The sequence below is a fragment of the Semicossyphus pulcher genome, unplaced genomic scaffold (assembly GCF_022749685.1).
Source record: "Semicossyphus pulcher isolate SPU_LCO1_2020_fin unplaced genomic scaffold, fSemPul1.0.p SCAF_8, whole genome shotgun sequence".
NCBI classification, from domain to species: Eukaryota; Metazoa; Chordata; class Actinopteri; order Labriformes; family Labridae; genus Semicossyphus; species Semicossyphus pulcher.
The window spans coordinates 30,545,282-30,561,032 of record NW_027211759.1 but is presented as its reverse complement, the minus strand read 5'-3'; the positions used below and the strand labels follow the sequence as shown (position 1 = coordinate 30,561,032).

Genomic DNA, 15,751 nt, shown 5'->3' with positions numbered 1-15,751 from the left:
CTAATATAGTATGGCATTTCGAACACAGCCTTGGTGCCAGATACGCCTTCAGAGGTCTAGTGGAGTCCATGCCTCGATGGGCCAGGGCTGTTTTGGCGGTAAAAGGGGGACCTACACAATATTAGGCAGGTGGTAATAAAGTTATGGCTGATCGATAGATACATTTATTTGATGTATTAATACCGTTTTGTCTAAAGTATGACGTTTTGAAAGCCGAAGATTCAAGATATAGGCCAATGTGTTAATTTGTAAGCTTGTTGAGTGTGCACCACAACGCTCAAGTGTAGTGTTTATGTGTTCATATTTCTCTTTGCTCAGTGTGTAAAGTACATGAAATATGAAGTTTCTTTTCCTTTGACGATTGAAAACAATTGATGGATTTCCACAATTCTTGAAAAAGTCCAGTGTAGTGAGGCTTGTAGCATCCACACCGACTGTATGTAGCCTCAGATGTAAGAGTGGTGCAATCAATCTAAGTGTAATTCTTATTGTGAAGAGAAATTTCCCCAAAAGTTGAGCTTTTTTTTTTTTTTTTTTTTTAAATCAAATGCAGTAAAATAGTGCTGTTTACAAGTCAAAAGACTAAATTAATTTCCCTTATAACTTAACATGTTTAAAAGCATTATCAACCAATGCCTTGGATTTTTCACATGTAGTCTCACATTGATTCAAATGCATCACAACTGGTCCTGATTGGCTGACTCACTGAAGCAGCTAAATGTTTCCCATCCTTCCAGTTCAGCAGTTTTCATCTGTTGAGCCAGCACTCGGAAGGCTTAACACGAGGAATTCATGTTGACAGCCATCCAGAGCACAATAACTGTTCCGTCTGCAAGGCCCAAATCAAATTCATCAAATCAAACTTTTAATTTAAAAACTGCATGAAATTTGTTTATATCCGTTACACAAGATACAAATTTAATCACAGAACTTCATACCGAACCTCGCCTGTATAAATGGTGGAGACAGACGCAGCCATGAATGCTTTGGTTCTCCACACACACAGTGGCGGGAAATGACACACAAACACATGGTTTTATAAAACACAAAAAAACAACAACTTTATTTACAAAAACAGACCACTGCCCCCATCCCACAAACCCCTAAATTCAGTGACTACTCAGGAATGCTATGTCTGCGCTTGTGGCTGAGGTTGGGAATTTACAGGACTGAGAAGAACACCACCCAGTGCAAACCTTCAGTATTCTTCCACCCACCTATTCAGTCTGAGTTCAGCTTCATCTAATGCCACAGACACTCAGACTAGTTGGAGGTCGGCTTCTGTCTGGTAATGAGCTGTGACTGAAACATGTGCTTTGATTAGCCTGTGGCCAACTTGTTATTAAAGACAGTTAGCACCAGGAGCGTGTGAATTCTGTTCACACTGCTGCATGTATGGATGACGCTCATGACACTGTGGTGCGTGAGAATACTGTTCACACATCTGTACGTAGGAGTGGTGGCAATTGTTGCAACACGCTCTACCAATGGAAGAGCGCTCCTGGCTGAGACTTCCTGTAATGTTTCCCTGTAATGGTGTCTATGTGTCGCTGCATGTGTGTGGTTTCTGCTGATGACAGCACAGGGGTGCGAACAACTAACAGAAATTTCTCGGTAATTGAGTCAGTTAGTACGTATGTGAGAGTATGACAGCCTGATTCTCACACAGTTGTGTGGACATTATTACTATGTTTTGCATGAAGGTGTTTGTGCATGTAGGTTGCATCATAATCAGGTAATGTACAGGGATTACAAGCATGTGACATCTTGTACATTTCCATGTAATCAGGTGTGTGTCAGCCAACAGTCAGCCATTTAACAATCCATACACATCCGTCAATCTGTGTCCTTAAAAAGGGGCATACTGTGGCAAAGCAGGATGTAAGTGTGTAATGGTGTGCAGAGTGCGTCTGTGTCCACCTCTGCTGTATGGTGGTGTATAATTAGAAGGCGTAGCGAGTGCGAATGTCCTCCAGCTTCTTAGAGACCTCGGGTGGCGTTCTGTCAAGCTCCTCTGCCACACTTTTCTGCTTGTGAGGGTCCATACTGTTGAACTGCTCACACAGATCTCCATCAATCACATTCTGAAGGGGGAAATAAAGAGGACCGAATATGACTCAGAGCGTTTGGTTTTTCTAATTGTCAATGATGGAGATTAAAAAGAATTCATCATAAAAGACACACAAATGTGTAAAATGAATACCAACCTTGACTGGGAAGTAGTATGATCTGAAGCTGAGATGGTCTCTGCCGCACAGTGGAGGGAACTCGGAGCGCATGTGCATCTCTAAATGCTGGAAGAAGTCATGGTCCTGAACAAAAAGACAGAATAAAGGAAAAGGAGAGAGATTATGTAATAAGAAGGCCGTGAGATTTATGTATCAAAATAGATATTTTATATTGGACGGTAAAAGTGATTTTGAGGGCCACCATGATGCATCAGCCTCTCACGCCACTGGTTGTGTGGATGTTTGTGTCGTACCTCATGTGACGTGAAAGGGACCAGTATGCCGATGCCTCCGGATAGAGTGGTGTAGACCAGGGACTCTGAACCTCCCGGGATCAAAGTTGTTTTCTGGAGAGATAAAATCGTCTCTCCTACGTGATAGTTCACTACCACTTCTGCCTGAAGAGACACAGAGGGAGAGAGAGAGAGACAGTCATGAGTTTTCGTTATCTGTTAACATTCACTCCCCAGGGTGAAGTTCATGATCAATGCAGCCGTCAACACAAACAGACGGGTAACAGATTGCAATCGCCTCGTGGCCCTTCATTATCTGAAATGACTCAGGAATAAATTGTTTTCATTCAGAGCAACACTTCATGTGACCTGAATTCTATTTATTTGCTCAAATTATAGGTATAAAAAAAGAAACTTCCGTGTAAAAGCCATTTATCCATCAAGAAATTGATTTCCTGTAAGGTAACGCTCAAGATTTAAATGTACCGAGCAGGTTCTTCAGCGTGAGTGAGGCAAAAACTGGAGTTCAGGGCAGGATCAGGAAAGAAACCTTACTAGGTGAGCGCAGAGTTTATCATGTATAGCTCTTGAGTGTAAACTGTATATGTAAATGCTTCTAACCCGTTTATGCATGGAGTCTACTACAAAGGACAGACACTTGGAGCCATTTGGAGTTAATTAAGCTGTAGTACTCCAAACCACCTGGTAAAGTTGTATAGAAAAAAACATGCTAATAATGCTATATATTTTTTTGTGTTTGTTTCGAGAAATTAGCTCCTAAATCAAAATGGCTGAAGGAAAGGGAGATGCAGCAAGTACATCAAAAATAGTTCAATCTTTATATTCTCAGCAAACCCAACAGGAACAATATATTTCAACTAAATTATTTGCTCATACTAATTATACTTGTCTTGCAACTTGCTTCTGTAACTGAACCTACAGCTTAAAACTCGAGTTGTGCTACAAAGGGTACATTCTTCCAGTTGGGCCTTTATTAGACTCAGCCTCACTTTGAATGTTTTTCATTTAAATATTGATAAAATTGACACTTTTAAAGTTTTATTGAAAAGCAACTTTCAATTTTCAGATTTGAAAATGTATTTCAATGAGTGCAGTCTGTATGTATTAAGGTTAATGTTAGGTCCAGAAATCTGGGCTGTTTTGACAATCTGATTAAGTAGCAGGACAATGTGAAATGTTGAAATGTGGTTATTGTCTATTCAGTCTTGTGAATTATCAGGTTTATGTTTGTTATGAAAAAAGCCTTGAACGATATTTTAGTGAGCATGACTTCGTGTCAGTGACTGCAACTGACTACAGCTGGTAAATTCTGTTCAGACACTTAATGGAAAATTACAAAGCAGCTCAGTACTAAAATAATTAATCTTATCATATAATCAAATGTGTAATTGAAGCTATTTCAGGTGTTCTTGTCCCAGCAGCCTCATGTATGAAAAAAGTACACCAACAGTGGGCTCTGTGTCGAGGCCGAAACCTGTAAGAAGACCCGCACGCCATCGTCTGCTCGGAGGAAATTGGTCCGGATGGTCAGATCTAATCCAATAACCATCAAAAACCTGCTTTACCAATAATTAGAACTAGTAATCAGGATGTACTTTGGGTACAAAGGCAGCATTGGGCAGTAATGAAGCCTCAGTATTAGCCTGTGCTTTTTTTGGTCTCATGGCGTCAGTGTCACGTATGTTCTGAATTGCAATTCTGTCTCCCAGACGACACCGAGTCAGACGTGAACAGAACACAGCTTCTCACTGATGAAATCAAGTCGTGGGGAGGGGACCAACATCAACGTCTCCTGAGACATAAAGAGCCCTTTATTTCTTCCTCCCTGGGGGCAACTTCCACTCATTCTGTTAACATCAGAGATCAGGGTCAAACCTGCAGGATCTGTATGTGAATGCAAAACTCAAAACTCTATTGATTAACCCAGTTGGCATCTATTGGACAAAATGTCATGAAACACTTATTTATTATTATTTATTCATAGGAACTAAATAAGTGATAATGACATCAGCAAGAACAACAAGACTACCCAACTAGGATTTCCGTTAGGCAGTACGTGCCAGAGCAGTGCCTTTAGCTAAATGCTAGCAGCTTACAGTGAAAATGCTAACATGTAGAGCTTGATGTTAATCAATTTGATCAACTAACTCGAATTTAGAACGCTTACTTTATTACTTGGGTTAATACAAAACAGAAACACAATCGCCTTCCCCAGCTTGGTAGATGCTAAGGCAAAAGGTCTCTTCAAAACAAGAATAAAATGTCAGCATGGCCGCATGCACTGGTGGACAAAAGGGAGTAGTTTGCTCCCATGAAAGGCTCCTAAGTCGTCTTGAAGTTGTTCAGTTTTGCAGAATTGGAACAAACAGTCCAACAAATTGTTCGTCTCAATTCTTTGTTATTGAGACAGATTTATTCCAGCATCTCAAAAAGTGTGAGAAGCATTTGGCACTGCACAAGACAGCAGCAGCCAAAAACATACCACATACTGTTAGCAGCATAAAACTGATAAAAAATCATCAATTGAATCAACATTTTATTGTTAGTCTATATTGTCCAGCAGACGTCTTTCCCAGTGTACGTTTGGGAAAGAAGAGGACTGCAGAGATCATTTAAATAAAAATACTTCATACATGTATTTGTATCATTCAAAAGTTTATGGGAACTTAGACCACAATTGTGAATCTCCAACAGTATGTAGTATGTACGATATATATTAAGTATAAGTTTGTTAATTTGTAGAATTTTCTGAAATTAACGACAGAGAGATCGTTAGAACTACATGACAACCCCCCTCACTCACTACAAGATCTGGGGTTCAAACAGTCAACCCTTTCAGACCGCTGTGCCTTCCTGACCTTGATCTTTTCAACTACATTAATTAAATAGAAGTGGAATGCATTTAATCTAATGTAAGACAGCATTTAGTCAAGCCATGTATGGATAATTAAGTTCATCCAACCAGATGCAAACACGCAAACACACACACACACGCGCGCACACACACACGCGCGCACACACGCACACGCACACACACACACACACGCGCGCACGCACGCACACACACGCACACACACACACACACACACACACACACACACACACACACACACACACACACACACACACACACACACACACACACTTTTGGATAAGGATATATACAGGCGTCCACACCCACATCTAAAAACAGACACAGTACATTTCCAAACTCAAACACAATTCTCAATCAATGTGCACAGAAGCAGAAATAGCTGACAAACACTGTGTCACAAAGACAACTGGGACCAACTCATAATGTCTAAATTGGAGGGACTTTCCCGGACTATCTGCTACCTAAACAGTTCTGGCCACAATTTAAATTTGGGATGAGTGATACGATGTGTATTTCTTCATTCTGTGTGTCTGTGTACACAATTGCATTTGTCCGTAGGTTAAACTTGTGGCTGACGGTGTTATGCAGTTTGTGTGTGTGCGTGTGTGTTGACGGTTGGAGGAGGCAGACTAGGGCATCAGGCCAGAGTCCTGCACAGGCCTGGCATTTTGGCGGCAGCAGCAGCCGGCCTGAGTCATTTAAAAGTGCAAAGGCCAAGCTCAGCAGAACACAAAGCCTGAAGGGACTGCTTTAACAATAGAACTCACTTATACTCTCTTTAATCCTGTCACACTCAATCTCAATCATAAATGCAGAAGAATAGACAATGACCAGACTCTGCACAACAAGTTCAGCGCAGCAATAAGGACACTGATGGTCTAGTCTAGTTTTACTTGCTTTTACAGGCTTATTAATTTTATTCATTTATGTAATTGTATTAATCTGAAAAATGCTGGAAGCTCCATTCTTCACTCTGTGACCCATTCACAAGACTGAGGCGGCCCGCCACAGTCTAATTAAATCCGGCGCAGTTTCATAATGAGCCGAAAATATTTTGACACTCACACATTTTCTCTTTTTCCATCACTAATGTACAACAAAAGTCTGTCTGATATCACGTTAGTGCAGCTCTTTATGAGAGCACATGAGAGCTGCACTGCCTGTAATCTGTAAACAAGCACGCGACGCTGCTGCTGTCATAAAGAATGTCGGCGGGATGATCAGGCTTGCTTTTGGGGCAGGCTTTTAACAGTTATTTTTGTAGGCACTTTGTTCCGGTGCTTGTTAATGCTGTGGCTACAGAAACAGGCTGGTAACTGAGCAGATGTGCAGAGTGCTTACTTTAGCGGCTACACCTGCTAGCACACACGGCATGAGGATGTGTGTGCCAACAGAAAGTGGGATACAGCGAGATTTCAAGATCGTTTCCAAGAGTTACCGTCACCGAGCTGATCACGCTGATTAAACTTACATTTGAACATTGTTAGAAATGGTAGATGACATACCGAATAAAGTAGGCTTACGAACTAATAAATAAGCTAGTTATTTTAAGAAACGTGTCGCTCCACCTGAACTCTCTCAGAGGGTGTGTGTGTGTGTGTGTGTGTGTGTGTGTGTGTGTGTGTGTGTGTGTGTGTGTGTGTGTGTGTGTGTTGTTTTGTTAAAGGAAAATACACTTTAATGTCCCAAAAAATAAAAAGTATGATTGTTAATTGTTTCGACATGAAAACACTGCATTTATATGGCAAAACGTTACAGTTATCCACTAGTTCAAACACAATTTAATCATTACCAATGTACGACTGCAAACAGATTACGTTACTGCAGACGTTATCATTAATAATGATCATAATTAGTTGATTTTGTTTTGACTGTTTGTGAACTGCATTAAACTCTGTCTCCTTTTCTATGTCATCACCATTCATATCTATACAACCAAAGAGCACACATTTCTAGCCTCTGAATTTTGGTCTCAAAGTGAACCAGATTGTTCCATTTAACTTCAAGACGTACAAAACAAAATTCCCGGACCCCCCTTGACAGTTCAGAGTCCACCCACCATCGTCTCACAGAATCCCGTGGTAACACTGGGTTGTAGATGCTTTGACTCATGACTTTTACGCTGTGACCCAGGATATGTTGAATTTTGTTTGTAATTGTTATGTCTGAAGCTCATATGTGCTGCTGCCTGTCCTGAGATTTTTTATCTCAATTAGGCTTTTCCTGGCTTAATAAAATTTAAATTAATTACAATATTTCATGTTTAGGTCTATAGTTGTGCTTATTTCTAATGTGTATTGTTTGAAATCAGTGTGCCCCTACATTTCTAATAGACTGTTTAATCTTAATATTTTTTACATTTTATGCACAAGAATACAAACAGGCCTGAACCTGGACAGAACATGTTTAAGGCTGACATTTCTTTTAACATTACGTCACCGTAGAAGACTTTTACAGGGAAACAAGTACTGCCATCATGCATTTCTTTTTTAGTCTGGGTATGCACATTTAGCTACAGTGTATGTTAAGTGACATACTTTTGTAAAAGAAGCATTATAGATTTTGTAATTGAGAATGTTTGTTTTACCTTCTGTGATGCTCCATTAAGAAGACCTCTATCCCATAAAGCTTTGTTCCCTGTGGGGTCTTCATCCACATCATCGCTGGTGTTAGGAGGAAGACGCACCTGAAAAGATTAAGCAGAAAATGAAGACATGTTTCATTGTTCCTTACCGGGCTTCAGTGTTACAAGAGTGGTTGATCTTCATAAACCACAAAGACTAACCCAACAGTACCTGACCCCATACTTACTATGCTGATGTTCCCAAACTTGTCAGCAGAAGCCATGGTGTCGTAGTCGAGCAGACAGGCCGTGGTCACCCAGCGGGGATATGTGTCATCAGCGAAGATGATGAGCTGGTTCTCATTGCGGCGATAACGGACCCAGAAGAGACTCTCCTGGACGTCAGACACAATCACACGCTGGCCGATGGTGTAGATGCCAGTCACCAGGTTGGGAACATGCTGGAGAGAAGAGCAATGAAGTGCACTGAGAAAACATGACAAATACACTGGAGGAGGACACCCTCCTTTTTTGCACAGGGGAACCAGGACGCAAATATTACAAGGACAACCATCAGCTGGTGTACAGTGACCAACAACTCAAATCTGTACAGTGACTAGGTCTTTGTAGGCACCCTGAGCAGTTATTATCAACAAACAACTATTGTGTCTGTATCTTTGAAACTGTCAAACATGATGAACATTTCCTACCTCATATATAGAGCTATTAAAGAGGCTATAAAAGCAGTAGTGTTAACATCCGATTGCGGTCTTTTTTCAACAGCCAGCATGTGAATTTTTATTGCCGTACAAAATGTGTATACACACATGATGACCCGATGACGACATACAAATGGCAAAGAGACTCATTTAAAACTCATGAAACATTGCCCTTAACAGCCACGGGTGCTCAAAAACTCCACAGCATATATTTAGGCAACTGTTTATGACTATTTGTTCCTAAATGCGAGGCTGCAAAGAAATGGAAAAAATCATGATACTCATACACATGTACATGAGCAGGCACAAGCCAGTTATCACACCAAAACATGGATGAATACTTTGGCCAGGGTTCAAAATTAACCTTTGTTAAAAATTTAACCACCAAGACCTTTTTTAGCGGGCCATAAAACTGCAGACACAATTCTTAAAAAAATCTGGTGGAAAGCAAGTACACTTACGTGATTGCTTTAATACAATAAAAAGGAACTTTTTCATGTTTCACTTAATATTTTGGAGGCATCTATTGCACCTTTCACTCTATATGAGCAGCTTTAATTACTAGCTTTACTAACTTACTTTACAGAGTCTGATTAGTGATGAAAACATTTTGAAAGCAGGAGTTTTAATTTGAAAGTATTTCTTCACTATGGTACTATTACTTTTACTTTTAAGTAAAATATCTGAGTACTTCTCCCACCGCTGCTTTAACACCGGAGCTCATTGTTTTGGCATTGCAATCAAAAGAGTGCCACTCTCCTCTCACCCCTTTATTTAAACTGACGTGCTTCAGAATTATATCTAATCTAGAAAGGAAGTGGTGGAAGGAAAGGAGACTTACCATTATTGAATTAAACAATTAAACTCATGTAAAGCAGTGCTGTTATCTACTGTTAGGTTAAAGTAACATCAATGTCTTTGCAGGAGTGTAGAGCCAAAGTGTTCAAGGGTCAAGTCTCTTAAAATATACTAGCAATACATACAGATTACTCACAGATCAGTTAGCTCTTAAAACAGTATAAATAATGCAGCATGATTATTATATACAAAATATATTTTACATTTTTAAAGTGGATAAATTCAAGAGTGACCTTAATCTTTGACCACCAAAGTCTAATCAGTTCATCCTGGAGTCTGTGTTACATTTAAACGTATTCCTTTCAAGCGTTCCTGAGATAGCGCTTTCACAACACTGTGATGGAATAATGTCCAGAAAAGTCCTTTTCCAGGAAATGTTGATTGTACAGAGAAGTTGATCTTTGACTTTTAGGGGAAAAAATGTCATCAATTTATAATTCTATCCCCTTGGCTACTTGTGTGTCAGAACAAATCTATAATTCTTGAGAAATGGCCAAAAACATTCTTTAAAAGACTCAAACTGTATAAAAAAAGTGAGCGAAGCCACACTGAGGTCACCCAACCACGGCTGTCTCAGCAAAGAAGAACAACATTAATGAATCAAAAGTTAGATAGACAAAGAAAGTCCAGAAATGTAAGAGCTAAAAGGTTCAAAGTTTTAATCTGTCAATACAAAATTAACTTGGAGACGGATGAAGATGACGTGTTGACGACGAGTGACTTTTACTTCTGAATTGATCAGCGTCAGTGAGGACAGAGCTGAATGTAATTAAATATCAGTATACGTATGTTCTTTCAATGAGGTCAGACTAAGTTCTTTTAATGTTACTCTCCCAAACACAATATTTACAGTTTTGTTGTTCAAAACAGACGACACCAAGATTTTAAGATATATCAGTTTCATTAAAGAGGACTGTGTGTCTAAAACGACACCCTGAGAAGAAGCCTCTTTAACTAGCAGACCCCTGCATCGAAAACGTAGCCAAATCAACCTCTGTTAGTGATTTTCAGCAGTTCTGCTCAACACAAAATGTGACTGCAAAAATTCACATCCTCGGTGAACATAAAGAGCCATTAGTTGCATATGTGTGTATTTGAGTCCTTGCCTTACCTTGTTTTCACATTTGCGAAGCAGCTTCTTTTTGCCAAGGTCATAGATTCTCAGCAGCTTCCCGACTCCCACCAGGATTCGTCCCTGGAATGGAGCAATGGCCAAAGGCACATCCTCTACGGGGGTCTGCCAATCAAAACAAAGAATTGGAGATATTATTATTTTGTCAACTTTTTAGTAGTTATAGATGCAGCAGCTTTTATGTTGAACCAAGCAACGCCAGTGTAAGGCCGCCCCAATGTGTGTTTTACAAAGCATTCCAGCGTTGTGGAGGCAAAAGGCACGTAACATGTAAACAAAGAGCGCGAGCTTCATATACACACAAGGCGCATTTCCGTTCTGCCATTTACACCGACGCCGTTTCTGTTACTACCTCCAATGCCGTCTCAGAGGGGAAAGGAATTCGCCCCACCATTCTGCCTCGGTGGGTTTTACATGAAAGACAAGGTATAGCAGTCCCAGCTTCAAGTAGCAGTGTAAAAGAAGCTTGTGACCCAAAAAGTAGTGAAGGTAAAGAGTGAGTAAGCCTCTTTTTTGTTTAGTATTTTTACATGCATATGTCTGTTCCTCTGTCCCCTCTTTTGCTTTGTAAATGGTTCCTGTCCATTATTTAACCTTCAAGTGTTTATGAGATCACAGACAAATTCCAGCATTTAAATGAAATATCATTTACCGTAAAATTCTATGTATAAGACGCACTTTTTATATATATATATACTTTTTTTCACCTAAAAAATGGGCTGCATCCTAAAGACCGGTGCAACCACTATAGCAGTAAAGAATGCAGAGAGGGGTATTTTATTGTGTTATGGTATTTTACCCAGACGATGGCGCTGTGATCTAGCTAAAGCTTAGTCTCGGACAAGCGCTGTCATGATCGCAAGTGCAGTCGGCATCCTCACAACAATCAGCGTTAGCGTAGGCTGTCAACTACCGCACCGGTAGCTAGCAGAATTGCAAACTCGACATGGCGAACAGAACAGATGGTAGGCTATAATGTAATGTGTGTATTGAATTTGCTTCAAATGAAAATAAATTGAAATAGTGTTGAATAGTAATTGAAATAGAAAACATACTGTGACTTTATATTAGGTATTTTACGGTACCTGCTACAGAGTACCAGTGTGTCCTTACACGACATCCACAAACGGTAATAAAATCACTTTGGAAAATCTTGTGATAAGAAACCATGCTGATGAAATTACATTAGTCTATTTCCAGGATTTTTTGTGTGTTTAAGAAATGAAAATCTAAAGGGTAACACTGAATCACTACAGACTAAAAGCAAAATCAGATGATTATTCCAAAGTACCACTTGGGACAGACGTAACAGACATGACCTTTTAAACCGTAAAATACAATTTCAAACAAGATTAGAGAGGTCACAAGTCAAACTGTCAGGAGTCATTACCCTTTAATCATTTTGATTTTATTTAATAAACTTGCAGAACCACAGATTGTCTTGTTGATCGTTTAAGTTCGTCCTGTCTTTTCCTAATCATTCCTGAATTGCTCAATAGAACTGAGGTCTGGCACCTGAGCAGAGGAAGTCATTCGAGTTTGCAGTCTTCTGAGGCCTTCAAACAGCCCTGTCCTCGCTTTGATTCATGTTACAGCTCAACTGTCCAGCTAGAGCATCTAGCCTGTCGCACAACTTTAAGCCAAAGAGGAATGTATGTCGACAAAAAGTTGTAGTTCTTTTACAATTCTCTCCCTTAAGACTTGAGTTTTATGGGCGGCTGTGTTTACCTCTTAGGAGGCCGTCTTCTTAGGTAACCTCTGTGAGAGTAACTGTTTAAAGAGTTATGGTTAAAGTTTGAGGTAACATTATTGAAACAGGTAACATTATCAAAACAAATTTTTTTGTCATATTTGTTTAAACTGTAATTTCACATTTTCACCATTGTGTCCTCCATATTGTATACTTGGCTTCTTTAGTCGCTGTGGTTACTAGCCTGCGCGCGCATTGAGAGAGCTTTGGAGGCAGGACTGAGGGCCGCGGAGAGAGGGGGAGGGACCTGGAGGTTGTAATCTTTCAAATTTTGAAGCAAAGTCCGCTCTCTTCTCCATCTCCATGGGTCATAACAGTTTGAATGTGAAGTTTTCCCCCCACCTTTAAGCGAATATTGAATCTTGACTTGACCACAGTCAAATGAAGGGCTGCCTGTCTTACAATGTCCTGTCAACAAAGTACACCCCGGCACTTTGCAGAACTTTAAGTACCTCGGCGTTAACCTGGACGATAAGTTGGACTGGGCTAGGAACACAAGGCTTAAGACAAGAAGGGCAAGAGCTAACTCTACCTTTAGGGAGGCTCTGGTGATTCAATTATTGCAGGTTCAAGAAATTCAATTGAAACTGGGATTCTTTTTTAGCCTGTATGAGCTTTTGCTGTTTTTTGGACATCCCAACTCAAGCCTATTTCATGCAATTTAAAGTGAGTAGTACAGACTATATAGAAACTGTAGAAAATGATGGTGTGATTAGAAACAACTGTGTTTCTGTATGAAGTAAAAATATATAAAACACAGGCACACATTCACTGGGGGTTGTGTCAGTATTGTTAAACGTATCAAACAAGCTATTGACTGTACTGTCGCAAGCATACAAAAGTACAGGAACCTCTACATGTCCAGGACAATGTTGGGGTCAGATATGAGTTCACATAAATGTGTCATCTGATGTACATGAGTTTGTCAATTTGCTGTGCATAATCTTTTATCTATGCATGCGTTTGTGTCTTACTTGAGACCAGATAGACTCGTCTAAAATGTCAGATCTGGTTAAGTGGTTGGGAATTTCCTTCAATGGGAGAAGATGATGATGACATCACGCTACAATAAAACACCTCATGACTCACTTCCCGTGTTAGTCCACATCAGGTAACAAATGCACGTGGGTGGATTTACCCCAATTGGCCTCCACCCTACGCAAGTTTCTAGGGAATGGCCTGGCAGCAGGGGATGGCGCCGGGGTCAGTAACATCTGTGCTTGGCGTCAATAAGATTTACTGGTTGCTGTCCAGTCTGGTGCCGTTTAAGGACTTCGTTCTCACTTAGGTCCAGTCCTTCAAACTGTGACCCACATTTCAGTAACAATGAACACCCTCTGCCTAAAACTAAATAATCTTGTGATATAATTGCACTTCCCTCAAAGAATATAGAGTCATTTTATTTTAACCCCTTAGCATTGTGCAAGCAAGAAATTTAACTTAACCTTTGAAACCAGGCTAAACCAATATCACCAGCTGCAGACCTACAGGTTCTGAATCTGCATATTTAGTTCAACTTGCACCATACTGTATATTGCCATGGTCAGAAACAGCAGCAGTTGTTCAGAACTGTGTAAACTGCTGATGTTGCAACCTACAGGCAAAGGAAAAACATGCATGAATTAAACACGCATAAAGAATCTGCAGCAATTTTCTGCACATGCATCATCTGAAGTCAATGAATTGTTGTGTTGTTGCTATACAAGAATGATTGAGTGAGTAGTTTGAGTAGTTGCAATCCAGTTCCTTGAAGTGTTTTGCAGGTAACATTACATTTCCTAGTAAAAAAATTATTTGATTTTGGCAGATCCTGTGGCTCTTTAGACTGTGTGCAGTAAATAGCTTCGACTCAATCCAACACCAATCCAGCACTGACAGGCATAAAAAATAACTATAAAGAAATAGTCAGTCTTCTATCTGGTGGTCTAGTTTGCTTTTGTAAGTCATATAAAAGGCATTCATTTAAATTAAGTCCGTTTCATTACCAGATAAAACTTCTAACAGTACGTTTAACAAACCCACCTTGTGCACAAACTCCAGCTTCTCCCCTCCACCAGTGAGCCGATACGTGTAGATGAAGCCCCCGCCCACCGATCTGGGGTTGAGAATCATGTCTCTGGCAACACCCACCAACACGTACCAATCATCTCCTGTGTTGGGGAAACGACAAACTGCAACACTGAAAAAACAAACACAGGAAGAAGGAAAAAAAGGAGGTGTGAATCATCGGCTCTTTTTGGCAAATAATAAACAAGAAGGAAAATCTTAGGAAAAAGTTATGGTTTGAAAAACTGTGATGCTTATTCATGGATTCAGCTTGCATAGAGGACCTGTTCACATTTGGTATTATCCATGTGGCCTGGGTGATCCGATGGCAAGTGGTCAGCTATGAGCCAAGCTGTTCATACAAGGCATTAACGACCCCCTAAAATTCATCTTTAGTGACCACTTGTAATCTGATCTCACTTTCCTGCTCTGTATGCAAGTGAACACAGAGCCTCGTTCACCTTCATTAGGCTTTAAAAAACAGTGTATAATAGATAAGAAGTCATGAGGTGATGTAAAACTTTTGGTCTGATCATGAAGCCTGTTGCTGCTCTACAGGTCTATGGTTTATAAGTGAAACACATGAATTACACAGCTGACTGAAGTTTCTGTGAACAGTGGAAAAGAGACAGAAAGATCGGGGTCCCAGACCACCTCCATATATGGCCTAACGGTGATCGGATCTGACTGCGTCCTCAATCTGTCTCGAGTCTGTTCACACTTCCTATTTAAAACTGTCCTGATTTTAACTTGTTCTCTAGGTAATTTAATCATGTACAGAAACAGTCTAGGCTACAAATCGAAAGAATTCCAGTTAAATTAAACTGATAAAATGTCGCCTGCTGTCAGTGCAGAGACGCATTCAGGGAAGACAGATGAAAATCTAACTCTCTTGTACAGCTTCACTTACAGACCAGATAACAAAATATGTTTATATATGTTATAGTTTTATAATATTCTTTTGCCAACCCAAGAAATGTTGCTATGGTGGTTGCCGACTAAATTCATTCAGTGAAGAAACAGCTTGGCAAGAAAATGTGAGATTTCACGGCTGACTTCAATCATTGTGAAAAGCATCATAAACAGGAAACAGTTGAAAGTCTGAATCTGGACTCTCTTACCTCTTTTGACCCCACCACAGACACGCAACACTTAAAACCCAAAGTGAGGTGAATTCTTTTCTTCAGTTTAAGCTGCTTGTGTTTCTGCTTTGTCATTTCTTCATTTCCACTCAACTTTTTATATTCTTTAGTTCCCTACACCTGTTCATGATTTAAACGCTTAAAGCTTCTAATAAACTAATAAACAGTGTTTACAAAAGAAAAG

At 40.0% G+C, this 15,751-nt stretch overlaps 1 protein-coding gene across 1 annotated transcript in view; it reads right to left on the bottom strand.

Moving 5' to 3' along the window:
- Positions 1-843: 843 nt before the first annotated feature.
- Positions 844-15,751, bottom strand: part of sf3b3 (splicing factor 3b, subunit 3) — a 29,685-nt gene continuing 14,777 nt past the window's right edge. Inside the window, exons 21-27 of the mRNA XM_069686890.1 lie at positions 14,402-14,558; positions 10,609-10,734; positions 8,169-8,381; positions 7,945-8,043; positions 2,483-2,626; positions 2,208-2,312; positions 844-2,084 (exon numbers count right to left, since the gene is read on the bottom strand). Of these exons, the coding sequence (XP_069542991.1) occupies positions 1,944-2,084; positions 2,208-2,312; positions 2,483-2,626; positions 7,945-8,043; positions 8,169-8,381; positions 10,609-10,734; positions 14,402-14,558 (985 nt within the window). The 3' untranslated portion in view covers positions 844-1,943. The remainder of the gene's footprint in view (positions 2,085-2,207; positions 2,313-2,482; positions 2,627-7,944; positions 8,044-8,168; positions 8,382-10,608; positions 10,735-14,401; positions 14,559-15,751) is intronic.